This window comes from Saccopteryx leptura, chromosome 1 (genome assembly GCF_036850995.1).
Source record: "Saccopteryx leptura isolate mSacLep1 chromosome 1, mSacLep1_pri_phased_curated, whole genome shotgun sequence".
Classification (NCBI taxonomy): Eukaryota; Metazoa; Chordata; class Mammalia; order Chiroptera; family Emballonuridae; genus Saccopteryx; species Saccopteryx leptura.
Window position 1 is genome coordinate 60,813,462 of NC_089503.1, and position 27,665 is coordinate 60,841,126.

At 46.9% G+C, this 27,665-nt stretch overlaps 1 protein-coding gene across 1 annotated transcript; it reads left to right on the forward strand.

The window, feature by feature from the left end:
- The first annotated feature begins 8,011 nt into the window (after positions 1-8,011).
- Positions 8,012-27,456, forward strand: MOGAT2 (monoacylglycerol O-acyltransferase 2). The gene is made up of 6 exons (XM_066368747.1): positions 8,012-8,172; positions 15,119-15,297; positions 23,198-23,402; positions 23,742-23,916; positions 24,512-24,711; positions 26,109-27,456. Exons 1-6 carry the CDS (start codon positions 8,082-8,084, stop codon positions 26,261-26,263), a joined length of 1,005 nt encoding a protein of 334 aa, XP_066224844.1. The 5' UTR covers positions 8,012-8,081; the 3' UTR covers positions 26,264-27,456.
- The last annotated feature ends 209 nt before the right edge of the window (positions 27,457-27,665 follow it).

Consider the following 27,665-nt stretch of genomic DNA (forward strand, 5'->3'; position numbering starts at 1 on the left):
ATTACTAATTCCATGCTTGTCTCTCTCCATTACCCCTATACTTTATATTCAGTTACTTTCTTTTATGTATTAATTTATTCAGTCGATGTTTGAGTGTCTCCTATGTGCCAGACCAAGGAGATTTTGCCACTCATAATCTTGAAAGGGTAAAGGGAGAAAGCTATCACTGAAGCCTGGGGCCCTATTGGAAGAGTCATCTGACAGGAACTAAGGGCTTTATTAAAGGGATGCTCTCAACCATGGAGACCCAGAGAGAGGGAGCCTGTTTTGCTGATGAGGAACATAGCAGAACACAAACCAAAGGAGTATGTATGTCTCAAAGATAGCATTAAAATTAACAGTAAGATAGAAGCAATAAGATGGAAACAATAAGAGAGAAAAATTGAAATATTAGAATTAAAAAGCAAAGATTAAGAATTTCTCTGAGTTCATTAGTAGATTCAACATATTCAAAGAAAGGATCAGTGAACTTGAAAATAGGTCAATAAAAATTACTCAAACTGGCCTAACCAGGCAGTGGCACAGAGGATAAAGTGTTGGCCTGGGATGCTGAGGGCCCAGGTTCAAAATCCCAAGGTTGCTAGCTTGAGTGTGGGATCACAGACCTGAACCCATGGCCACTGGCTTGAGCCCGAAGGTTGCTGGCTTGAAGCCCAAGGTTGCTGGCTTGAGTCCAAGGTTGCTGGCTTGAGCAAGGGGTCACTAGCTCATTTGTAGCCCTCTGATCAAGCATGTATGAGAAAGCAATCAATGAACAACTAAGGTGCAACAACTATGAGTTGATGCTTCTCATCTCTCTCCCTTCCTGTCTGCCTGTTCCTCTCTGTTCCTCTTTCTTTCTCTACCTAAACAAACATTACTCAAACTAAAACATAATCAAAAAAATAAATAAAAATAAAAAGAGGAGGAAAAAAAAACAGAACAGAGCATTCAAAAGCTGTGGTACAATTTTGAACAGTCTGGCATCCATGTAGTTGAAATCCCAGAAGAAGAAGAGATAACAGAGCAGAAGAAATATTTAAAGAGATAGCTGAATAGTTTTCAAAAATAATGAAAAATATAAAACCATAAATCCAAGACTACAGAGAATCTCAACAGGATAATTTTTTAAAAATCTAAACACATTATATTAAAACTGCTAAAAAATAAAATAAAATAAAAAACCTAAAGGCAAAGTGAAAATCTTTTTTTTTTTTTGAGAGAGAGAGAGAGAGAGAGAATCAACTTCTTGTTCAACTTAATTATGTCATTGATTCTTATGTGTGCCCTGACCAGGGCTTGAACCTGTGAGCTTGGGAGTTGAGCTGGCAACTTGGGATCAAGCCAGCACCCTTGGAGTCAAGCCTTGACCAGGGCTCAAACTGGTGCCCTAGGGATCTAGCTGGAGCCCTTGGGATAGAGCCAGCAATCCTGAGCTTGAGCCAGTGAACCTAGGATCACACTGGTGACCTTGGTGCTCTAGGCTGACGCTCTATCCACTGTAACAATGGCCAGGGCCAAAGTGAAAATCTTGAAGGCAGCCAGAGAAAAAGATGTATTACATACAGAGGAACAAAACTAAGTATTACATCTTTAAAAAGTTGAAAGAAAAAAATTTCAATCTAAAATTTTATACCCAGTGAAAATATTTTTTTAAATTTAGGGCAAAAATACAGGTTTGGGTTTTTTATTTTGTTTTGTTTTGTTTTTTGTGTTTTTCTGAAATTAGAAGCGAGGAAGCAGTCAGACAGACTCCCACATGTGCCCAACTAGGATCCACCTGGCATGCCCACCAGGGGGCGATGCTCTGCCCATCTGGGGCGTTGCTACATTGCAGCTGGAGCCATTTTAGCATTTGCAGCGGAGGTCATGGAGCCGTCCTCAGAGCCCAGGTCAACTTTGCTCCAGTGGAGCCTTGGCTACAGGAGAGGAAGAGAGAGATAGAGAGGAAGGAGAGGGGGAAGGGTGGAGAAGCAAATGGGCACTTCTCTTGTGTGCCCTGGCCGGGAATTGAACCCGGGACTTCCACATGCTGGGCTGATGCTCTACTGCTAAGCCAACCAGCCAGGGCCAAAAATACAGTTGTTTTTAGACAAACAAAAGCCAAGATAATAATTCCCAGAAGACTTGTACTATAGGAGACATTAAAAGAAGTTATTCAGGCAAAAGGAATATAATACCAGACAAAAACTTCAATATATACCAAGAAATGAAGAACTCTAGAAAAGGTAAATATGAAGACAAATATTTAATACTAAGGGCTTTCCATGTACACAATAATATTTATATTATCTACAAGGAATAGATTTACTCTTTTTCTCCTCAATTCTTAGGTCTCTTACTAATTTCTATAACTGCTTTGCCTAATTCCTCCAGTTCAATGTTGAATAGTAGAGGACCTCTTTGGTTTTTACTGCTAATCTTAGCAGAAATGCCTCTAGTATTTTCTCATTAAGAATCTAACTTTAGAAAAATATCTGTATATTTTATCACATTAAGAAGACACCAATTTCACTCTATGGTGAGTTTTGCCAGGGCTTTTTTAGTATTTATAATGATAACTATATGATTTTCTTCTTAAATCTATTAATCTGATGTATTATATTAATGGTTTCTTAATCCCACCTGTTCATGTTATATGGTAATGTAATGTTGGGTTGTTTTCTAATATTTTTAGTATAATATATCTATAATTTTATTTAATATTTGCATTAATATTTATAAACAATTAAATAAGTCTATAGTTCTCTGTTTTTACATTGTTTTCTAATAATTGAGTTTAAATATTAATGTTATTCTTGCTACATAAGAAATTAGAAGTTTTTCTTTATTTTAAAAGGTTTGAAACAATTTATAGAGCATTGGGGCTATCTAGTCTTTGCAGATTTGGTCAAGTTCTCCTGTGAAATCATGTGGGCATGGTGCTTTTTGGTGAGGAAATTCCTTGATTATAATTTTTTTTTTTTTTTTTTTTTTTTACAGAGACAGAGAGAAGGATAGTCAGGGACAGACAGACAGGATCAGGATCAGAGAGATGAGAAGCATCAATCATCAGTTTTTCGTTGCGCAATGCAACACCTTAATTGTTCATTGATTGCTTTCTCATACATGCCTTGACCGCGGGCCTTCAGCAGACTGAGTAACCCTTTGCTGGGGCCAGCGACCTTGGGCTCAAGCTGGTGACCTTTTGCTCAAACCAGATGAGCCCGTGCTCAAGCTGGCGACCTCAGGGTCTCGAACCTGGGTCTTCCGCATCCCAGTCCAACGCTCTATCCACTGCGCCACCGCCCGGTCAGGCTTGATTATAATTTTTGTTCCTCATATGGACATTCAGCTAAGCTTTCTATCTGTAATTGAGTCAGTTTGGTAAATTGCATTTGCCTAGGAAATTATCAATTTCATCTAAGAATGCAAATTTATATGCAGTAAAGTTTGCAGAGTACAAGTGCTCCTTGATTTATGATAGAGTTATGTCCTGATAAACCCATCACAAGTTGGCAATATTGTCAGTCAAAAATGCATTTAATACACCTAACCCACCAATTATCATAGCTTAGCCTAGTGTACCTTACCTCTGCTCAGAACACTTATATCAGCCTACAGCTGGGCAAAATCATAAAACACAAAGCCTATTTTATAATAAAGCGTTAAATATATCATGTAATTTATGATGTATATCACTTTTGCACCATTGTAAAGTTAAAAAATTGTTAGTTAAACCATCATAAGTTGGAGATCATTTGTAGCTTCTTTTGATTTTTAAAATTACTTTTGTTTTAATCATTTCCCCACTGTTTCTTCTTATTTTGTATGTGTGTGATTTATCTCTTTGATTCTTGATTGCATTAGCTAATAGTTTATTTTATTTTTTTAGAAAACCAACATTTTAATTTATTAATTAGGTCTATTCTCTAGCCTATTAATTCCTGTTTTTATCTTTATTGTTTTCTTTTTTGTACTTACTTTTGGGTTTCTCTGTTGCTATTTTGCTAGATATTATGACCTGGGAATTTAATTCATTTATTCTTACTTTCATTTTTATTTACACATATGTTTCCTCAAAATGAACAACATTTTATGAATTCCAACATTCTAAGAGAGATTTTCTTGAATTTGTTAACATGATTCTAAAATGTATATGGAAGAATAAAGGGTTAATTGTAGTCTAGACACTTCTGAAATAAAAAAGCATAGAGGCTTGCCCTCCAAGATAGTAAAACTAAATAATTAAAATGGTGTAGCATTGGCAGAGATAGATAAATTGACCAACAGGAGAGAATAAAAGCCCCAACACAGACCATGTAAATGTAGAACTCTGTTGTATGATAGAGGTGACATATTATATCATTGCAGAAGGGAGGTGTGTTCAACAAATGGGCAAAACAATGGTTATCCATATGTTAAACAATAACATTGGAACCTATCTCATACTACATAAAACCCAGATGAATTAAGACTCATGGGAAAAACAAAACTTTAAATTTTTTTTTGCTATTTGTTATTTTTTTTAATTAAATTTATTGGGATAACATGAGTTAACAACATTAACCTGACCAGACAGTGGCTCAGTGGATAGAACGCCAGACTGGGATGCAGAAGACCCAGGTTCAAAACTCCAAGGTCGCCAGCTTGAGTGCAGGCTCATCTGGTTTGAGCAAGGCTCACCAACTTAAGCCAAAGGTTGCTGGCTTGAGCAAGGGGTCACTGGGTCTGCTGTAGCCCTCCTCCCACCCTAGTCAAGGCACATATGAAAGAGCAATCAATAATAACTAAGGTGCCACAATGAAGAATTGATGCTTCTCATCTCTCTCTCTTTCTGTTTGTCTGTCCCTATCTATCCCTCTCTCTGACTCTCTCTCGTCGCCATCAAAAAAAAAAAGACACATACGAGAAGCAATCAAGGAACAACTAAGTGCTAGAGCAAGTTAATGCTTCTCATCTCTCTCCCTTCCTGTCTCTCTCTCTCTCTCAAAAAAGGAATACATACACACACACACACACACACACACACACACACACACACATATAAAATCTTGAGTCAAAGACGCCAGTCCCAAAGAGTATATAGTATAAGATTCACTTTTTAAAAAGCATATTGCCCTGGCCAGTTAGCTCAGTGGTAGAATGTCAGCCCAGCATGTGGAAGTCCTAGCTTTGATTCCTGGTCAGGGCACACAGGAGAAGTGACCATCTACTTCTCTTCCCCTCCCCTCTCTCTATCTGTCTCTCTTTTCCCATCCTGCAGCCATGACTTGAATGGCTTGAGCAAAGTTGGCCCCAGGTGCTGAGGATGGTTCCATGGCCTCACCTCAGGTGCTAAAATAGCTTGGTTGCTGAACAATGGAGCAGTGGCCCAGACAGGGAGAGCATTGCCTGGTAGGAGGCTTGCTGAGTAGATTCTGGTCAGAGTGCATGCAGTAGTCTGTCTCTGCCTCCCTACCTTTCACTTAATTAAAATAAAATGTATTGATTAATTTTAGAGAAAGAAGAGGGGAGAGACAGAAAGAGAAAAAACATTGATTTGTTGTCTCATTTATGCATTCATTAGTTGATTCTTCTGTGTGCCCTGACCAGGGATTGAACCCACAATCTTGGCATATCAGGAACAATGCTGTAACCAACTGAGCTCCCCAGCCAGGTAAGATTCATTTTTTATAAAGTTCAAAAGCAGAAATGAGGGTGGTAGTAACCTACGGGAGGAAGGAAGTGACTGCAAGTCACAGGAGTACTGGTCATTTTTTATTAGTTGCTGAGAGTGGTAGTCACTTTGTAAAAATACATCCCTCTGTACTCGGATTTGTGCACTTTACTGTATGTTTGATATACTTCAATTCAAAGTGTATATTTAAAAGGAGAGATTTAGGAGAACAGACTTATAGATATGAATGAAGAGGAACAGAAAGAGTCTAGGTTTTGGCCTGAGGCACTGGGTCAATGGAGTTATTATTTACCGATATGGCAAAGAGCAGAAGAAAAGCCAATGTGGGCAGGTGAGTAGAAATCAAGTTCAGTTTTAGACATGCTAGAATGGAGATGTGAAGCAAGCTTTCAAGTGAAGATGTCAGGTAGCCAATTCTATATTCAAATAAGGGGGCCAGGGGTAAATCAGAGCTGGAGATACAGACTTGGCAGCCTTCATTGTGTAAATAGAATATAAGGCCATAAGTCAGGATGAAATCTCCAAGGTAGTGAAAAGAAGAGAGAAGGTCCAAGGACTAAGAGAGTAGGAGGGCACTCAGTCTGGTGACCACGTAAAAAACGTCCAATCCTGTAAGAATGTTTAATGAGTTTATTTGAGCCAAACTGTCTACAATTGCCAGGAAGCAGTTTGAACGGATTGAGAAAGTACTCCGCAAAATGGCCATTTAACCACTCATTTTATACATCAGAATCAACGGGGAAGACTTAAGGGGGGGGGGGGGGTACATGAAATTGATTGGTGATAGATTAACGAGAAGTAAAGGGGGGGAACCTCTGGGATTGGATAAAAGTGAACATGTACATGTTGAAAATTCTTTTACATAGTTAGGAACCAGATAGTTAACAGTTAATGATTCACATAACAATAACAAAGAGAGGGTTTGTTGGTTCTTGCTTTGGTGGGACGTCTGGCCTAATGGAGACAGGAAAAGAAGATGACTCTTACATTTGAAAGGCATGTTATCAGGTATATAGATGGGTGGAAAGGACAACAGACAGGCTTGAGTAAAAGTATTGACCTTTGTTTAAAGAAAAATGTCTCCCTAGGACAGGACTACCTACCATAAACTGCTTTTAGTTAGAAAGGTTTAATTTCAGACCATCCTGTGTGGTTACTTTAGGTCTCTGATTTGCAAGGCCAGTGTGTAGGCTCAGCAGAGCTTGCCAGGTTTAGTTCATAGACCCATCTTTCTTTCTTTCTTTCTTTCTTTCTTTCTTTCTTTCTTTCTTTCTTTCTTTCTTTCTTTCTTTCTTCTTTCTTTCTTTCTTTCACACTGGTAAAGAAAGGATAAGAGCCACAAAAGAGACCAGACGGAGCAGCAGCCAGAGAAGTAGCAGAAAACCAGGGGAGTGTGGTGTCATAGGCCAAGTGGTTTCAAGGAAGAGGGAGTGATCGCCTCTGTCGAAGGCTACTGATAGGTCAAGATGAAACTTGAGAATTGACCACTGGACTTAGCAACATGGAGGCCACTGGTGAACGTGTCAAGGAATAATGGCATTTGAGGACAGAATGGAAGGCGAAGGCATGGAATGCAGTCAGCACTTCCAAGCGTTTTGCTGTGAAATGAGGCAGGAGGTAGAGGAGCTGGTAAGCCCAAGGGATTTTTAGATGAGAGCTATACTGCGTATTTGTGGAGGGGGAGCAATGGACATAGCAGGAGACAGAAGAGACCCTTATTGGAGCCAGATCATTGAGTAGGTGGGAAGAAGACAGGATTGTATTATATCAGGGGTCCCCAAACTACGGCCCGCGGGCCACATGCGGCCCCCTGAGGCCATTTATCCGGCCCTCGCCGCACTTCTGGAAGGGCACCTCTTTCATTGGTGGTCAGTGAGAGGAGCATAGTTCCCACTGAAATATTGGTCAGTTTGTTGATTTAAATTTACTTGTTCTTTATTTTAAATATTATATTTGTTCCCGTTTTGTTTTTTTACTTTAAAATAAGATATGTGCAGTGTACATAGGAATTTGTTCATAGTTTTTTTTATAGTCCGGCCCTCCAACGGTCTGAGGAACAGTGAACTGGCCCCCTGTGTAAAAAGTTTGGGGACCTCGGTATTATATGATACTTGGGCTTCACCTGGTAAGTGAAGGGCAAGATTCAAGCAATCGGAGAAAGGTGATCCTGCAGATAAGGCATGGCCTGAGGCCGCAACTGCCCTGGATAAAGGTTGTGCATTTACTTCGCTTCCTCCTTCTTTAAAGCTGAGCCCAGAGTGCCAGGATTCAAAGGTTTCTCCTAGGAAACAGGTCCCTACAAGGTGGGGGCAGGGAGGCCTTAGGGTGGAGCTGGGCAGGGCAACCTCCTCCCCCACAAATGCTTGTGCAAGCTCCGCCAGCAACAAAAGCCTCAGGCCCCAGCAGTCCTTAGAGTAGCCTCCAGAGCCCCGGAGGAGCCAGCATGGTGGAGTTCGCACCCTTGTCCGTGCCATGGAAGCGCAGGCTGCAGACCCTCATGGTCCTGCAGTGGCTCCTCAGCTTCTTGGCCATGGGTAAGGTGGGCTGGGCTTGGGGACGAGGGAGACCGTGGGCACCTGCTACTTTAGGTGCACACAGTGCATTGACGACTGCAAGACATCAGTCCTAAGGGGGCTTTGCTTGCCCAGAGTCTCTGCCCAAAGACTTCTGGAGGGTGTGGTCAGGGGTGGGGGTAGAGCCGAGTAGAAGTCGTTACCTGTGACTTTGGGCAGGTTACTTAGCTTCCCCGGGCTGTGGATTCCACCTTAGTCCTAGGACAGAGCACCTGCCTCCCGCAGACTGGTGTGGGGAGGGTCTGGGCAACTGAGGGAAAGGGCTTCTTAGGCTGCTCAGAGGGGCTGGGTTTCCTGCCTTTTGGAGGGAAGAACGCTGAGGAGGGGAAGTAGTGGGGAGGAGAGGGGAACAGGGAAAGAACAGAAAGGGGAGAGAAGGGGCAGGACTGGGAGGTGAGCAGGATACCAGGCAAACCTAGGTTCTGCTCCAGCTGGGCAGCTGATGAGCTGTGTGACCTTGGTGGACCCACACCTGACCTCTCCAGGCCTCCACTTCATTCATCATCTGCAGAATGGGAATGACAAATCTGACCTTAAGGTCTGTCGTGGGATGAAATGCAGCGATGTGCTTACTCTGTCCAGCACAGACCTGGCCTGGCCCTGGGGCTGGGATCACACAGAGGGTCCCCTTACCTCCCCCACCCCCACCGTGAATACATCTATTGTGTTACCCAAACACACCTGCCCAAACTTCAGCTCCTGAAGGGTTAGATTTCGAGGAGGGCCCAGGACTGAGGATTGGGAAGAGGGAGTGACTAAGAGGGAGAGTTTTGTGAATTTATCTGCTGGCACCAGACCGGGTGGAAACTGCTACCCCCAGGGCTGGTGTCCAGCCTGTACACAGACACCAATATCCCGGTGTTAAAATATGGACATACTCTGCACAGGTTGCTTAACAGCCAATACACATACACACAAAACCACCACCACCACCACCACCACCAGGTGCTCTCTCAGACCCTCCTTACAATTTTGCAGCTAAAGGGTTCATCCCCAGCAAAGCAGGCACTTCACTACCCTGCCCCTGGCATCCCTCATGTTGATCTGTGTCTTCCATTCTAAAGGTTGTTAAACATTTTAAATGTCCTTGATTATCCCCATTACACAGATGTGTGTGCAGAGAAACTAACTGCTTTAAGTGCCCAAGATTGTAGCGTCCTGGGCTCCTTATGCTGACAGAGAAAGAGAAGGAGGGGCTGGGGAGGGAGAGGGCAAACGATGTGGAGGAGATGTGGGGGAGGAGGCTGCGGGGAAGATGTGACGAGGAAGGTCTATGCCCAGGGCAGACTGTAAGTGCTGGATCCTGGACAAAGGGCACTGGGAGCCCAGAGCCAGGCACCCGGTAGCCTAAGGATCATGGGGGATAAGGGACCTTGTACTTGGCTTGCCTTGTGTAAGCTTTGTGAGCAGAAGTGTGTTTGACTGTCTGTGCCCACTCTCAGCCCTGCAGACCCAATGCCCGGGAGCCTGGGAATGTCAGGAGTAGCACAGGGGTCAAAGTCACCCTGGACCTGGAGGGTGGGAGGGAGGACAGCTGAGAAGAGGGGTCTGGGCCCACTGGTGCCCGGACTAGGAGGTTTTACCTTATCTCTTATCCTGGGAGCGAAAGGGAGCCCCAGGAGGGCTTTGGGTAGAGGAGTGACAAGGTCCAACCTGTGTGTTAAAGGGCCCCGTGGCTTCAGTGATGGTATCTACTGTGTTTGGGGTGTGGGGAATAGATCAGTGGCAGGGAGCAGTCACAATTTACATCAAGAGTTACCAAATCCAGTCCACTGGTTGTTTTTGTATTTGCACAATCCATGAAGTAAGAATGGTTTTTACATTTTCAAATGATTGCATTATAAACGGTAATTTGCCAATGTGATAGCCTCCAGGTTGCCTCTTCAGCTGCAAAGTCTAAAGTATTTACAGTCTGGCCCTTTAAGGAAGAGCTTGCCAACCTGATCTAGGTAGGCTGGCCACAGGTGAGAAGTAGCCTCTTTCAGGAGATACCTAGGGATGGGGACCAGGGGTCCAGAGGGCAGGATTTAAAGGCTGACAGAAGAGTAAGGGCATCCAGTGGAGGAGTCAAGAATCTATCTGCACACTTATTGAACAGCTGGTTCTCTCTGGAGTTAGAGGAGGCGTTCTGGGGAGTGGTGAAAAGTATCTGGCGAGGTCAGCTAGGACCCGTCATGGGGGATTGAGCCGAGTCAGATACTTTCCTGGTGGATTCCTTGTTTCCTTTCCTCTGCTCTCTCTCTCTCTCTCTCTCTCACACACACACACACACACACACACACACACACACACACACACACGAAGGTAAGCTCCATTCAAACAGTTTGTCTTGTTCTCCACTGGACCTTTGTAAAGTGGCGTTTTAAAATTTCCCCTCTCAAAGTTTAAGGATTAAGTGAAAGAAAGTGTCTCCCTGTCTAAGTGACCTACAGTCTGGGTGTTGCCTGCTCACAGAATGAAAGGGTGACCGCAGGGTCTGGGGCGGACCCACTAGGAGAAGTTGTTTCCGGTGAAGTGCCAGGGTCCTATGCGTTTCCTCCCCCAAACCACTTCTTTTTCTGACTGATAAACTAATACATGCAGTAAGAACTTCAAACAAAATGTATATCCTAAAGGTAAAAAGACTTCCTGAATCCTACCCCTCAGATAGCCACCAGTAACAATTTGCTTTTATTCTCTAGAGCTGATTCCCTGAAAGTGGTAGTCACCCACATGGACTTTTAATTTTACCCAAAGGGAGAGAGCCCTAAGTTCTTTATTATTTCTTCTCCCATCAAACTTTTTTATTTTATTTTATTTTTTACTTATTGATTTTAGAAAGAGAGGAAGGAAGAGAGAGAGAGACAGAAACATTGATCTGTTCCTGTATGTGCCCTGACTGAGGATCAAACCCATAACCATTGTGACTCAAGACAATGTTCCAACCAATCGAGCTATCCACCCAGGGCACCCATTACACTTTTTATTTATTTTTTATTTTTTTATTTTTCTGAAGCTGGAAACGGGGAGAGACAGTTAGACAGACTCCCGCATGCACCCGACCGGGATCCACCCGGCACGCCCACCAGGGGCCATGCTTTGCCCAGCAGGGGGCGATGCTCTGCCCCTCCGGAGCATCGCTCTGCCGCAACCAGAGCCACTCCAGCGCCTGGGGCAGCAGCCAAGGAGCCATCCCCAGCGCCCGGGCCATCTTTGCTCCAATGGAACCTTGGCTGCGGGAGGGGAAGAGAGAGACAGAGAGGAAGGAGGGGGGGTGGAGAAGCAGATGGGCACTTCTCCTATGTGCCCTGGCTGGGAATCGAACCCGGGTCCCCCGCACGCCAGGCCGACGCTCTACCGCTGAGCCAACTGTCCAGGGCCCCATTACACTTTTTAAATGTGAATAATAAATAGGTTTTGGCTGGTTGGCTCAGTGGTAAAGCATTGGCTGGAGCATTGGGTGTGTATACAGATGTGAGGCTGGACCAGGAGGGTGACTGGGCCAGCCACATGGAGCCTGAAAGCCAGGTCGAGCTGCTCAAATTGTGCTTTGAAGTTATGGAAAAACCATGGAGGGCTTTTTCTTTAGAGGGGAAACCTGGACAGCTTTATTTTGGGGAAGATGGGGCAGAGGGTGAACAGAGGGCTGGGCAGAAAGAGTGTCTTCTTTTTCTCTGAGGTCCCAAAATATGGAAACTAACAGAGTAAATGCAATCAGTTGTCCACCAGGCATTTATTGAGTACCTGGTGAGTGCAGACTACAGCTGATCCTCGAACAACATGGGGGCTAGGGGCACCAACCCTCTGTGCATTGAAAATCCACATATAACTTTTGACTCCCCCCAAAACTTAATTACTGATAGCCTAAGTTGATCGGAAGCCTTATATAGAATATAAACAGTTAATATGTATTTTGTATCTGATATGTGTGTATTCTTAAAATAAAGGAAGCTAAGGACCTGACTGGTAGGCTAGTGGATAGAGCTTTGGCTTGGCATAGGGACATCCCAGGTTCAATCCTCAGTCGGGGCACACATGAGAAGTGACCATTTACTTGTCTTCCCCTCCCTCTCCCTCTTCTCTCTCTCTTCCTCTCTAGTAGCCAGTGACTCGATTGGTTCAAGTATCAGCCCTAAGCACTGAGAATAGCTCGGTTGATCCGAGTATTGGCCCCAGATAGGGGTTGCTGGGTGGATCCTGGTTGGAACGCATATGTGGGTATGTCTCTCTATTTCTCCTCCTCTCACTAAAAAAAAAGTAAGAGAAAAGAAAATTTAATTAAAATCATAATCATAAGGAAGAGAAAACACATTTATAGTGAAATTTATAATAGATTTCTATTTACTGAAAAAAATCCTGTATAAATGAACCCATGAGCTTCAAAGCCGTGCTGTTCAAGGGTTAGGTATAGCCTGATTGGGTGGTGGTGCAATAGATAGAGCATTGGACTGGGATGCAGAGGACCCAGGTTTGAAACCCCAAGGTCGATGGCTTGAGCATGGGATCACAGACATGACCCAAAGGTCGCTGGCTTGAGCCCAAGGTCACTGGCTTGAGTCCAAGGTTGCTGGCATGAGCAAAGGGTCACTGGCTCAGCCCCCCAGTCAAGGCACACATGAGAAAGCAATCAATGAACAGCTAAGGAAAAGGGTTAGGTATATTTTACTGGAAGGAGGAAAGAGAGTGCCGGGGTCCAGCCCCGGGGGGGGATCCAGGGGTCCCACAGGAGGAGACGGCGTCGGCGAAATCGAGTGAGAGAGCCGAATTCTTTTCTTTCTCTTTATTCTCTAGTTAGCATTTACTGCCAGGCATCTCTCCCAAATGCTAGTACAGCTCCTTTTTTATACACACACACCAAGTTACAATTACATGGTATTAATCATTGCTTCTGTTTCACTATGTTTACATGTTTCCAGATAACAGTTAATTTATATCTATAAACTACAAATCAGGTGGCAAATCATTCAAAGTACAATTAAAAAATAACTTGAATAGCGATAACATCGGTAAAAGCTTTTAAAGGATTAGTACTAACTAATAACTCAACTTTACTGTTGTTGTGAGTCAAGGGGCAGAGAGAGATTAACAGACAAAATCATTAGGGAGTAGCAAAGGACCACCGCTTGCTCAGGCAAATGGCCTTGAATTTATGCAGTGTCCTGACTTTTCTCACAAGATAACAAAAGGCTTGCCCATTGAGAAATGGACATAACATTAAGAGTAACTTTTACTTAAAGATATATAGAGTGCACTCGCAAGATAGCTTAGTAGCAACATAATTTCAGAAGACATTAATTGCTATTGCTTCTATGGATGCCCCCCGCCCCATACCTCTCATTATCAGAAGAAAGAATTTTTGGGAAAGTTTATAAATCTCATGAGTGTCTCACTGAGAAAGTCCAGCAACTGCCTTCAGTCATAAAACAATTCTCTTATCAAAACATTCTTTTCTTGCTGACTGCATTCCCATCCCAGGCCACGCAACGGGCCATTCTATAACACCTTACCTAAGATTCTATTGTCTAGTCAAACTTTATTTATTTACTATATTCATACACTAGCTAAGTTCTAGCTATATTCTTTCTAACATGATTAATAAGAAGAAATTCTCCTACAAACTTAACCCTTTATGAGGGATATCATAGCCAGCCTCTTATGTTTATGAGCCCAGTTCAAGGGGCTTACAGGCTTTTCTGTGGAACTTACACCTTCTGTCTCATTTCCAAAGAAATTACTACAAATCTACAGGGAAAGTACGGTACTATTATCCCTGTGCCACAAATAATAGCACACCCCAAGAAAAAGGGGGGATATAAGGCCAGATTAATTCAAAAGATTAAAGGGGGAAGTATCGTGCCTTTCCTTGCGGTGACTTTGTCAACCCGCAGCTGTTGGTCTTACTGCGGTGACTCTATCTTCTTTTGCTGTGACTTTGTCAACCAGCAGTTGTGGATCTTCTTCTGCTGTGACCTAGTTAGCCAGCATTAGTGGATCGGCTCCCGACAAGAGAGGGAAGACAATAAGGCAGCCTGGTGCAGTCGGGCGGGTGGGGGGAGAGTTTTGGAGTTAGGCCTACCTAGGTTCAAATCCATGTTCCATTGTGACATTGGGCTGGTAGCATTTTCTCCTCCTTGAAGGCATGGGAAACTTATCTCTTTTTTCTGGAGCTGCGGCCGGGACAGGACTGTATCGCTGACACTGGGCATATGGGGAGATTCAGTGTGGGCAGTGTCATCTCCTTTTGCTCATACTTCTTACACAGTAGTGGGATTCAGCTGGTTCATGCTGGTTCTGCAGAACTGACTGATACCTACTCTTTTGTTGAGTTTGGCAAATTGGTTGTTAAAATAGCGCTTGTAATCAGGGTTCTCTCTAAGGTGGGGACCTGGGTTGCCACTCAATGTGGAAATCACAGATTTACATTCCTTACTCTTTTAATGTTCATCTGCCATCTGTGCAACAGTGTATTTAAGCGCCCTTAGTAATGTTCATTCCATCCATAGGTGGAAAAATTTGATGGAACTATGCTTGCAATATTTATTTATTCAATTTCATAAAACTCATTATACCTTTGGTGAAATACTACGTTTGAATTCCCTTGTGTTTGTTACTTCAGTAAACAAACATATAACATAAAGAGAAAAAGTGCCAAACAACCAGGGGGTAACAAGCTGTTATTGGAAATATCTTAAATAACAGTTTTATTGTTTTTTGGTCAGGTATTGTTTAATATTTTTTCATTAATATTTAAATTTTTTCTTATAACCTAATCTAGTTTTGTGTACCTCTTTTATTGTTTTTATTAAAGTATTAAATGCCTAAAATAATAAACTACCTTCAGTATATCTTTTTTTATATACAGTATGGTCAGAGAACCAGTTGTTAAATTATTTGAATCCCACCACTGCTCTCCCGCTTCCCTTTCCAGGTTTGATCTGCATCATAATCTTCATAGGCCTCCTGTTCACAAGATTCTGGCTATTCAGTGTCCTGTATGCAACCTGGTGGTACCTGGACCGAAACAAGCCATGGCAGGGTGGTAGGCGTAGCCAGACCATAAGACGCTTAGTTATATGGAAGCACATGAAGGACTATTTCCCCGTCTCAGTGAGTATTGGGGCTAGCCTGGGTGTGGCCAGGACCATAGTACCACACATTTCCATGGGGAAAGTGGGGCCCTGTGTGATGTTAGAAGAGCTGGACTGGGAGGCAGGAGCCAGGGCGACCACTACTCTGAGTCTTGGGGAAGAGTCCAGCTCCTCTCTGGCCATCTGCAGGGACGTGGGGCCAGGTGAGGGTTCATGAATGCACAGGAGTTGAAGGAGCTCTGCGGGGCATGTAGTGTGGCACACATATGTATCTTACAGGTGTAAACACCTCAGCAGCCCATTTTTTCTGGGGGGGGGGGAGAGGGAGGTAAGAAACTCAAGGTCTTACGAGACCATCTAGCTCTACACTTCATCAGATGAGGACACTGACACCAGACAGACAAAGGGATGACCATGGTCACATAACCAGTTGTTCTGTTTTTTGGGGGTTTTTTGTTGTTGTTGTTTTTTTACTGGTTTTAAATTTGTGCATAAACTATTGGTAACGGGGAAGGGGAGAGAACGCTGAAGTGATTCTCAGGTTCTCTCCTGTTCCTAACTCTGGTATGTTATGTGTCCTTGGGCAAGGCCTTGTACCATTCTGAACCTCAGTTTCCCATGTATCCAATAGGAAGATTGATCTCTCCTTCTCTGAGTGTCTTTGAATCTGACTCCCTGACTCAGGTCCCCTCCTGGCCATTGTGGACAATTGACCCTGACCCAAAGATGGGCCCTGAGTGAAGCAGATCCCTGAGTTTGAATGAGCAGACTCTTCAGCTCCTTTACTGAACTCCAGACAGACTAAGCCCTTGATGTAAGCCGCTGGCCAGGAATGGTGTATTGGACAGATGGGATAGGATGGGAAGATAGGGGACACAGAGAGGTGCCAGGTATGGGCAGTGGGTCTTCTGGAAACAGGAAAGAAATAAAAAGTATAGAATATGGCCTCTGGAACTAAGCAGACTAGATTCTAATACCAGGTCTGCCACAGGCCAGCTGAGTGACCTCGGGTGAGTTACACAGGCTCTCTGAGCCTTGGTTCCCGCACAAGGAAAGTGGAGATAATGCTGCATACATCATGGGTTGTGTGGATTCAGTGAGACAGGATAAAGCATCTTGTAGGTTCTCAGTAAACTAGTAACTAGCATTACTTTACTGAATCGGTGGGGAGTCTGGGAGGCTTGGGCATGGCTGTGGGTCTGATAGCCCAAAGCCCTACTGCTCTGACCTTCATACCTGCATGACTTTACCTACTCCATCCAGAGCTCCACCTCTTTGTGCCCCTCCGGGAGTTAGGTCCCCAGCTAGTAAAGGGGGATGGAGTGGAGGAAACAGGATCATAGAGGATAAAAAACTCACCCTAGTCTTGGGCATTCACTGACAGTCAGTGCCCCTGCACTGCCCCCTTCTAGGAGTCCTGGGGCCCAAGAAGGACTAGCAAATACTGGTCAACAACCAGGTTGCAGCAGCCCCTAACACCCCAGTGAGCAGAGCCTCCTGGTCAAAGGGCAAGGGTGGAACAGGGCATGGCAGGCCAACAGGGCATGGGCTGGGCAGAGGGCAGGAAGTCCACTGGCAGAGATTTCCGTGCTCACATTGAAAGGCAGAGTGAGTGGGCAGAACTGAGCTAACTTGAGGGCCCAGGTGAGGGGTGGTCTTTCTCACTCCCCATATCTACTTCCTCTGCAGTGTGCCCTTCCAGAATATTACCATCAAAGGCAAGCAGAGCTTGCTGGGTCCTAAACGGAGCCATGGGTGTGTCATGGGGAGAGTCCCTTATCCCCACCCAGGACTTCTGAGCTTGTGATTCTGAATTCCCTTCCCTTCCCCGCCTCTTCCCAGGCTAAGGCTCGCTCCCCTGTTCCAGGAAGGTCAGAGTTCCCACAGAAAAGTGGCCTGTAATCTGGGAGTGTGTGTGGACATCAACTTCTAAGCCAAAGAAACCTTAAGCAGGTTCTGGCCTCTAGTAGAGCTTTGTGACTCCCACTCTGTGGCCTCACCTCCCACTGTGAGCTGACTCTTGAGTTCATCAGGGAAAGAAAAGGACGGCACAAGCGCCAGCCCACAAGCTGCCTCGGTATGGCTTTTGAGCGATGAGCCTAACGCTGAGTGCCACCAAAGCAGAAGGTACGCCTGGGGACGAGGCTAAAGTGTTTTTCAGGGACGAGGTAACAGAGGCTACCGAAGGCCATTTTACAGACCTGAGATTCTTCAACTGAAAATTCTCCAGGGAGCTGTCATCCAAGGGCCTGCAAAGGATAGCAATGGCCCTTCACACCTGGTGGCTGCTGCCAGTTACAGGTCTGGTGGGAAAATGATGCTGAGGTGGTTCCGTGCCTATCCTATCCACTGCCTTTCCTGCTCCTCCCCCAGCCAGGTAGTTCTCAAGGAGGGTTTCCCAATCTTGATACTATTGACACTGGTGGAACAATAGACCTGTTTTGCAGAAATTCGGCTTGCACAATGTTTCGGGATTGGTGCCCCCTGCAGGCCTGCTGCATCTCCACCCGCAGAGAGCAGGCAGTACCACCAAGTGGCCAGCAGAGGGCGAGATAACATGCATTTTGACTTCGCCTGTCCTAGGCCAGGATTCTGCAGGGGTGGGGCTCAGGCCTGTAGATTCCCTTCCTTATAAACTCCCAGAATACCTTCTAATACAGTGTGTCCGTAAAGTCATGGTGCACTTTTGACTGGTCACAGAAAAGCAACAAAAGACGATAGAAATGTGAAATCTGCACCAAATAAAAAGAAAACTCTCCCAGTGTCATACCTATTCAGTGCAGTTTGATTGGGCTCCTTAGGTAGCTATCCCATATAGCCTCTACAGACTCGTCACTGACTGATGGCCTACCAGAACGGGGTTTCTCCACCAAACTGCTGGTTTCCTTCAACTGCTTATCACACCGAGTAATGCTATTCCTATCTGGTGGCGCTTCATTACAAAAGGCGAAAGATTTATACGATATGAAGAGAAACAAGAGTATAAGCATGCTTCGTTATAAATGTGCCAATATTCACGTTGCACTTTGGTTACGGATTCAAATTTAGCGAGCCACAGAACACACTGAACTTTCTTTCCTCTGTACCGTCCACACTAGCCCTAACCATATGGCATGGCCGTGGGCTGCTCCGCTGTATACATGGTGTTACGTCATCATCTACGCATGCGCACATGCTGCCACATCATCCTACAGAAACTGGGAGGATTTTCCTTTTATTTGGTGCAGATTTCACATTTCTATCGTCTTTTGTTGCTTTCCTGTGACTGGTCAAAAGTGCACCATGACTTTACGGACACGCTGTATTCCCAAAAGGCCCTGCAAGGACCTTGAGGTGGGCAGGAAGTAAGAAGTCCCAGCTCTGCTGGAGCTCCCCTGCATTCACAAGCCTCTGTACTCCCATCAAATACTTGTGGATTTCAGAGCTTCTGTTGCTTCTTATTGTGATTTTATAAACTAGTCTCTAGTGGTGGAATTTCACACAAAATTAGGAAACAGTTTCTGGGCCCTAGAGTTTTCTAAACTCACCCTATGGGCTTCCTAAAGAGCTAACAATGGAGAACCAGGCAATGTTTGGTGTCGGGGGAGCTGTCTCCACCTCATGCTGAAGACCAGCCTGGGAGCTGGGTTCCCCTGTGAACATCATCCCAGAGCAAACACTGTCTACGAAGGCCAAGGCCTGAGGAGGGTCAGATCTGGAGGAGTCTGGGAGACAGACCTCTGTGGTCAGGGCTGTGACCTGGTGGCAGGAAATGCTGCGGTGCTGGACACCACCCTGACCCCTCCTACCCACACCTGGGACATCCCTCAGTTCCTCTGCAGCCCTGCAGGCATCACTAGGGACTTTCTGCCCCACCTCCCAGCCCAGTCACCTCCCACACACGGAGGTCTCTTAGTCTAAGTCAGAAGGACTCAGGTGGCTGGCTGTCCACCCAGGACAGAACTGAACTCCAGCTTACATGGCCCTTGGACAAGGTGCTCGCTTTCTTCTGTGATGGCTCCTTTCTCTGTGCAAAGGCTCTGCCTATGGGAAGGCCTTCCTTCACAAGGAGATGGGTCTGTCTCCTGTGATGCTCCTAGGAGTCCTACCTCTGCCATGGGCACAGGGACCTGGGCCAGAGCACAGCCCTACGATTGCCCTGCAGGGATTGGGGCCCCCATGCCTGTTGACCTGCACTGCTTTTGCTGCCACCCCTCTTCCAGCCAGGTAGCTCTCAAGGAGGATTGCCCAGCACCATTGATGTTTTGGGCTGAATCGTTCTTTGTTGTATGTGTATCTGGTTGTGTGTGTGTGTGTGGGGGGGGAGGGCGGTTTTTTACTTCATCTCTGGCCTCTACCCACTAGATGCCGGTAACACTCCCCTCTGCCACTTGTGACAACCAAACATTTCTATATAAGAATCCCCTGGGAAATTTGTCACAAATCAGATGCCCAAGACCAGAACAAGAGCTTCTGAATGAGACCCTGTTTGCCCTGTATTTTTAACTTGTAAGTTATCGAGGGACATTAATAGGCCAGGAACAAGTTCCTTAGGGCCAGGCTGCTGGTGCAGGAACCGCCTCCTGGAGAAGGTGCCTGTGTGCCCTGGACCTTCCCAGTTTGACCACAGAGGAGAGCGCCCACCCCACCCCAGGTAGTGCTGAGTTTCAGGCTGTCTCCCTGGTCCAGAGCAAAAGCTTTCTGCCTCTCTGGCGCCCTCCACCGGAGACATGGAATTCGGACTCATCTGTGTGGCTGTTGGCAGATCATCTACCCCTCAGCATCTACTTGCTGCACTGTCCACTGAGGGCACTCACGCTCCAGCTAGCCCGCTGAGGGCCATGGTTAGACGCCCCGGTGATGGGGTACATAAAGGAGCCATCAGGACAGTGGGCTCTTGAGGCATCTGGGTCACATTTGAGAGGGCACAAGGGCATTTGTTGAGATAGGACTGAGAAGACATGGTAGAGCCATAGCCCCTCACAGTCCTCCTTCTCGTCCAAGGGAAGCCTGTGTCCTCCCCTGGGAGCCTGTGCAGGGTCTACTAGGCAGAGGCTTGGGATTCAGAGTTGGAATACCCCTGGGAGAACTGAAAGCACGTTTGCACAAAGACTTGAACACAAGTGTTCATTGCCACATTATATATAATGGCCAAAGACCGTTCAACAGACAAAGAAAATGTGGTCTATCCACACAATGGAATAGTATTCAGTCATAAAAAGGAATAAAGTACCTATGTAAGCTTCAACATTCTGAAAAGTTAAAGAAGAAAGACACAAAATGCCAGATATTGTGTAATTCCATTTATATAAACTGTCTAGGAGAGGCAAATCCATAGAGACAGACAATAGATTAGTGCTTGCCAGAGACCAGCAGAAAGATGAGTGTCAACCCAGGTGACAGGTCAGAACAGGATCAGGGGCAGGGGTTGGCTGCATCAGCTTCATCTGTTCCTGGACTTGTGGACTAATTCTTTTCTCATTTCAGTCTTTCAGGGAGGCTCTCCTCTATTTCAGGCCTGCACTGGGGACACAGAGATGCCTCAGATGGGTGGTTTCTAATCTCAAGGCCCTCACTGTGATGGCAGGATCTCACTTGGGCATGGGGCAGATAGAAGAGGTTAGCCCGGAAAGTCAGCAGGAGAGATGCGGAGCGGGCTCCATGGGATAGTGATGGCCCAGCTGTGCACACACTTGGATACACACATGTGGATGCACAAGCAGATATTGGCCCACTTTCCTAGACAAGGCGCTCACACTCACCAGGATAGTGCTCTATACACAGACTTACTTATTAAGGGGATTATCATTCCTTTATTTGTTCATTTATTTCATTCATTCTTTATTGTTCATTTAAAATAGGTAATACATCCTTGTTCAAAATTCAAAAAGGATAAAAGGATATGCAGTGAAAAGACCTGTCCCACCTCCCAACCCACCTCCCCAGTTCCTTCCCCCAGAGGTGGCTATGACAGCCAGTGTTCGGTACAACTGCATACAAGCACATGATGACAGTCTGCATCCAGTGTCTTGTCATTGCTGTTTCATCTGAGAGGCGACTGTGGTCATCTTCCCTTCAGGACAGGAAAAGCTGTGTCATACTTCTCTATTGTTGTACAGTGGTCCATTCTGTAAATGTTCAGGATTTGTCTAAACAGGCCCTGTTGATGGATATTTGGGTAGATGTCAAGTTTTTATTACAAAAAAAAAAAAAAAAAAAGATGCTTCAGATAATAATCTTGTTCAGATGTCATACACAAGCATGAGAAATTCTGTAGCTAAATTCCTCAGCAGTAGAGTTGCTGAGTTGAAAGATCAGGTGTTTTTTGCCAAATCACCTTTATGGAAGTTGCCTTCCCTCTAGTGGAGAAAGAAAATTTATAAGCAGATGCTTAAGTGCAGGGAGCCAAGTATGTCTTTAAAGAAACAACACCAGCCTGACCAATGGTGGCATAGTGGATAGAGCCACCATTGGTCACTAGACACTGAGGTCCCAGGTTCAAAAACCCCAAGGTTGCCAGCTTGAGTGTGGGCTCACCAGTTTGAGCGTGGGGTTGCTGACTTGAGCACGGGGTCACTGGCTCTGCTGGACCCCCCTGGTCAAGGCACATATGAGAAGCAATCAATGAACAGCTAACGTGCCACAACTGCGAGTTGATGCTTCTCATGTCTCTCCCTCTCTTTCTCTCTCTACTCCCTAAAAAAAAGGAAAAAGAAACATTACTGAATAGATTCCTGAGGAAGCACCTTACCCAATGGGGTGGTGAGAAATCTCTGGTTATATGTCTTTATTTTGACATCTAGTAAATCTTCAGTGCATGAGTGGAAGAGTTTTGTCCTCATCTGGGAAGCAGCAGTCCCTGCAGCCGTTGTGCAAAGGGTCGGTGGTTAACTGGAGAGCATCCTGTGGTGGGAATGGGGGGCTTGATGACAGGGTGAACCTTCACCCTAGCAAAGCCCTACTCACCTCACCCCAACCTGGTAATGCAAATTGCAGGGCCCTGGCAGTTTTAGTAGGGAGCCTCCCGCCAGGGGCTTGGGGCCTCAAGGCCTTACAGATGCCTGGGGGTTCCAGAGGGCAGGGCCCTGCGAAGGATGGGCCCCCGCAGCTCCTGGCAGGGCGAGGGAAGGATTGATTACCCCCCACACGAAGTTACTGCCCCCAGCAGAGATATTTGCAGACTCAGCCACATCGCAGCCTGTTTAGTAACCGGCTGGGAGTAGCATTTAACTCAGTTCCTGCCCCCTCCACTCACTGCGCTTCACCTGGAAACTGCTAATGACAAATGGCTCTCCTCTCCCACTCAGTCTGCAGTGTGTGTTGATCTCTGCTATACACTCCATGTTGAAGGTTTGACCAGACCCAGGCAAGTGTCTGTGCCAGCAGAGCTGCCAGTCTGGGGAAAGGGGAGATGAAGGGCAGCGAAGGTCTGGGGTGGGGGGAGCAGAGAGCCACAGGCGAGACCCGAGGGGTAGACGGGCTAGAGCTGGCCTGGTCTGCAGCCAAACAGGAATCCTCTCTGGATATAGCTCACTCCCAGGCTTCAGTGCCAATATATTGAGTTGTAAAATGGGGCTTTTCCAGCATGGTGGCACCCCCATGTGGCCATTTGTCACCTTCAAATTACATCCATGTAGCTGTTTTGGTAATTCCCTCAAACCTGAGCTCAGCAGTCCTGGGAGGTAGGTGGGACAGGGCAAAATGTCCCCGTTTTACAAATGAAAATCCTGAGAGGGAAGCAGTTTGTCCAAAGCCAGCTCGAGCCCGAGACACAGCCGGTACCGGTGACACACCAGGTGCATTCACACCATATCTCAGTCTTCCTGAGGACCTGAGGCTCAGAGAGGAGGAGTGGCTTGCCCAAGGTCACACTGGAGAGTGTCAGCATCAGAGTGGGCGTACAGGGCCAGCTCTGGCTCACTGGGTTGCTGTCCCTGCAGCTGGTCAAGACTGCTGAGCTGGACCCCTCCCGGAACTACCTGGCGGGCATCCACCCCCACGGGGTCCTGGCCACTGGATCCTTCATCAACCTGTGCACTGAGAGCACGGGCTTTTCTGAGCTCTTCCCCGGTATCCGCCCCCACCTGATGATGCTGAACCTGTGGTTCCGGGCCCCCGTCTTCAGGGATTACATCATGTCAGGGGGTGAGTCTTCCCCACCTGGCTAGCCCAGGTAGATGAGGCTGTAAGCATGGGAGGAGCTGGAGGAGGGGGTCCTAAGTACCGACAGCCTGTACTTCCGAGAGCATGCGCAGTGGAAGAGGTACAGCACCCCAGCACCAAGCAGGGCAGTGGGCTTGGCGAGGGGTTAAGGAACGAGAGAGAAGACTCAGGCCCAGTCCTCAGGAACTGCCCGCTGGAGTGGGTGGGTTAGGGGTCCCGGACCTCTGTGGGCACTTTGAGTAATCTCTTTCTTGGGCCAAATACACCCCCATAGTCCCTGCCCCTCTCACCCCATACCTGACCACCTTCCTCTCTCCCCAGGGCTGGTCACATCAGACAAGGAGAGCGCTGCTCACATTCTGAACAGGAGGGGCGGTGGCAACCTGCTGGGCATCATTGTTGGCGGTGCCCAGGAGGCACTGAATGCCAGGCCCGGGGCCTACACGCTGCTGCTGCGGAACCGCAAGGGCTTCATCAAGCTTGCCCTGATTCATGGGTATCTGGGAAGAGGGCTCTCGGTTTGATTGGAGACTGGCAAGCGTTGTATTTCGGTGGGAAGACAACAGATGAATGGAGTTTCTATTTGGGCAGGGAGATTTCTCAGTCCATTCTCAATGCAGATGATTCATGCCCAAATAGCCAGGAAAGAGTCCAGAGTGGAGACTGTGACCAAAGGAGACTTGTGACCTAGGTGGGAAGGGCCCCATGTTGCCCAAGGTTGGCACTAGATAGGAGATCTGTGGGATCTGAGAGAACAGAGTTTGGAGCATATCGCAGTGCTGTTCTCTTACCTCAAAGCATCTGAAGAATTTGAGCTAGCTGGGGCAGAAGAGATTTTTCTACAAAGTTGGCAGATGTCTTCTATCTAGGAGGACTCTGAAGCATTCTAGGCTATTTGTCATGGTGCAGCTGGGAAGTTGTGGCTCTGAGAGGGGCCAGGACCTGCCAGGGTCAGAAAGCAAGGCTCTGGAAGGTGTGAGAGGCAATCCAGATCTCCTACTTCCTGTCCGGGGCTCTGTCCTCTGCTCCCGGTCCTGGTTACGGGTCTCTATAGGGCTTCCAACATGCCTTCTCTCTCTGCCTCCCTCCAGGGCAGCTCTGGTGCCAGTCTTCTCTTTCGGGGAGAATGACCTATATGACCAAGTTGAGAACAATCCTGGTTCCTGGTTGCGATGGATCCAGAACCGGCTGCAGAAGGTCATGGGTATTTCCCTCCCGCTCTTCCACGGCCGTGGCGTTTTCCAGTACAGCTTTGGTCTCCTACCCCACCGCCGGCCCATCACCACTGTGGGTAAGCCGCGGCCCAGGCTGGGAAGGGGTAGGCTGCAGGGCAAGGGGCCTGAGCTGAGAACTTCAAGGGGACACGGGGATGGGGCAGACACATCCTTGCCCTCACAGAGCTCACATTCTAGACTGGGAAATGCTCAGCAGATAGGCCCAATGTGAGGCGGTCTGTGACAGGCACAAGGAACAATGGTCACTACTGATGACTGAGCATCCACTGGGTGCCAGGCACTGCGTGGGCTCCCTTCCATGCAGCTGCTCAGTTAGCCCTGACAACCTTCAAGGTAGAGACTATTATCCCGATTGTATTGACAGGAAACTGAGGCTCAGAGAAATACCTTCCCAAAAAAATCACACCGCCTTTGAGTAGCAAAGCTGAGGTTTCAGTCAGGGTCTGTTTTACTGTTCATTATGCCAAAGAAAGAGGGTTTAATTTGGACCCAGAGGATTAATAAGGTTTATTGGAAAAGGTGGGTACAAGAGAAGGGCTTCCCACGTCTGTGTGTAAATAGCAGCCAACAAGCCTGGATCAGAGCTGGGGCATTTTCCTGTAAATAACAAGCATGAGCTTCAGTGCATGCACTTAGCACCACCTGGTTCAGATGTCTGGATACCTCATTTGTTTTCTTCTTGGATTTCAACTGGGTTCCTCTGACAAAGCCTGTAGGGAGGTCCGTGCACCTCCAGCCACCCATTTATTTGTTACTTGAGCACAGCCTTGATGCACCCCCTCTACCATGACTTTCCCTGGGATGTGGGACAATGTTTTCATGAATGTTAATACTACTGCTGCCTCCAAAGCTATTCCCAAGAGGAGAAGCCAGCCTGGCAGACCCAGAGGAAGGAGGTTTGTTAGGGCCTTCCCGACTCCTCCCTAGAATGAAGAGGGCACCGCAGGCCAGCGTGGAGGGAGGGGAGGGAGGAAGGACTGCCTGGGCTGCAGGCCCAACTTATCTTAGAAACATAGGCACTTCTAAGCATGGCAACTTAGATTCCTGGAACCGTATGGCCTGGAGGTTAACAGCATGTCCCCAGGGTTTAAAACTTGGTACTGGTTCTTCCTGGCTATGTGACTTTAACAGGTTCCTTAACCTCTCTAAGCCTCATTGCCTCACCTGTCAATGGGAATAGCAGGGTCTATCCCTGGGTGATTGTTATGAGGATTAAAGTGGATAATGCATGTAAAGCACCTAGCATATTCTAGGCATTTTGCAATGCCAGTTGTGGGTGGTGTTATTATAGCTGAATCTTGGAGTTAGTTGCTGTAACATCTTAGAAAATCACTTGAAATAGGGTTGAAAGGGATGGCAGTTAGGGGCACGCTCTGGCAGGGATGACCACTGGAGTAGGCACATGCGCCAAGGGCCTCTGCTCTGGGCCACTACCCACCTCTGTGTCTTGCAGTGGGGAAGCCCATCGAGGTGCCACAGACACCGCAACCCTCGCAGGAGGACGTGGACAAGCTGCACCAGCACTACATCAAGGAGCTGTGCAACCTCTTCGAAGCCCACAAGCTCAAGTACAATGTCCCGGCGGACCAACACTTGGAGTTCTGCTAAGCGTCTCCCCAGAAGAGTGGCTGCCCCAGCGGGCAGGGCTGGCATCAGGGAGCCCAGTGAGAGGTGCTGCGATCTGAGAAGGCTTTCTGGAAGTGTCTGTTGAACATTTCTCCAAAGTCTTCCAAGACTCCTGCAAAGCCAGCCCCAAGTCCCAGCTGGCAACGTGGGATGAGTGTGCAGACCCTGGCATTGGTGATTCGCACTCTGCTGAGACACCTCCGCCAAGTCCCGGTCTCTGCTCTCGCGTGTCTGCAACGGGAGAGAGGGCTGGGAGAGAATGGTTTCCGGGGTTTCTGTCCTCTTGTAGAATGTCACTTAGTGGGTAGCGAAAGAGCAGCAACCCATTACCGGGTTTTTCTTCCTCTACCTTTAGTCACAGCAGAAAAGAAGCTACCAGCTTCAGCCCTTTCTCCTAGCTTCCTCATCCTCTACCCCGGCTGTCCCAGCTCCTCCCTCCCTGAGCGGGGTAAGGACAACTGCACTGTCACTGGCTCTATGACTATCGGCCTTTCACCCTCCCTCCGAGCCGCAGTTTCCCTTCCTGACTGAGAGGACCTCTGAGTCCCAGCTCTGACATCACATAGGCTGAGAGTCCCCTGAGGTACCTCTTACTCGTCCTTTTTAGCTTCAGCCCCTTACTGTAGCACAAAAGGGAGGAGGTGTCCATAAATGTCAATTCAACAAATAAAAGGATTCTATTTTAGCCTTCTTTTCCTCCACACCCACCCCCTAACTAAGAGGGCTTTGACTCTAGCCTGACCCTGTGGCCCTGTCTCATCCTCCTGGAAGGTGAATCTCTACACTCAGATCAGGCCAGAGAAGGTCATGCTGACTGTTCCTTCCTGATCTGTCCACCCCAAGCTTACCCCCTGTGGTTGTGTTCTGTTGGGAAAGATGGGGAAGGTATGTTAAGACACAGGGCAGACCAGGACAGAGAATACTGACCAGGTGTGAGGAGTGGATGCTTATATATGTCTGCAGCGTGGGTGAGATGGAGACAGAGGCCATCACCAAGAATTCTGGATTCCGCCTGGCCTGTGGTGGCGCAGTGGATAAGGCGTTGACCTGGAATGCTGAGGTTGCCGGTTCGAAACTCTGTGCTTCCCTGGTCAAGGCACATATGGGAGTTAATGTTCCCTGCTCCTCCCCCTTCTCTCTCTCTCTTTCTCTCTCTCTAAAATTTAAAAAAAGAAGAAGAAGAGAAAAGAATAAATAAAGTCTTAAAAAAAAAGAATTCTGGATTCCTGGGTTTGGGACAGGCGTGAAGGGACAGACGACTGGGTAAGAACAACACTTGTGCATCTTCCCAGTCCCCAGCAGGGAAACAGCATCCTTTCCCTCCAGGGGCAGATCATACCAACAACTACAACATAGGGACATTTTGAGAGGTGCAAATTTGGCT

What these genes read in the sequence shown, in the direction of transcription:
- MOGAT2 (XM_066368747.1), top strand. Translation starts at nt 8,082, where the DNA reads ATGGTGGAGTTCGCACCCTTGTCCGTGCCATGGAAGCGCAGGCTGCAG. An exon ending in AAGCTTGCCCTGATTCATGG is followed by an intron (nt 23,917 to 24,511) that starts GTATCTGGGAAG and finishes GCCTCCCTCCAG; the next exon opens with GGCAGCTCTGGTGCCAGTCT. An exon ending in CCGGCCCATCACCACTGTGG is followed by an intron (nt 24,712 to 26,108) that starts GTAAGCCGCGGC and finishes TGTGTCTTGCAG; the next exon opens with TGGGGAAGCCCATCGAGGTG.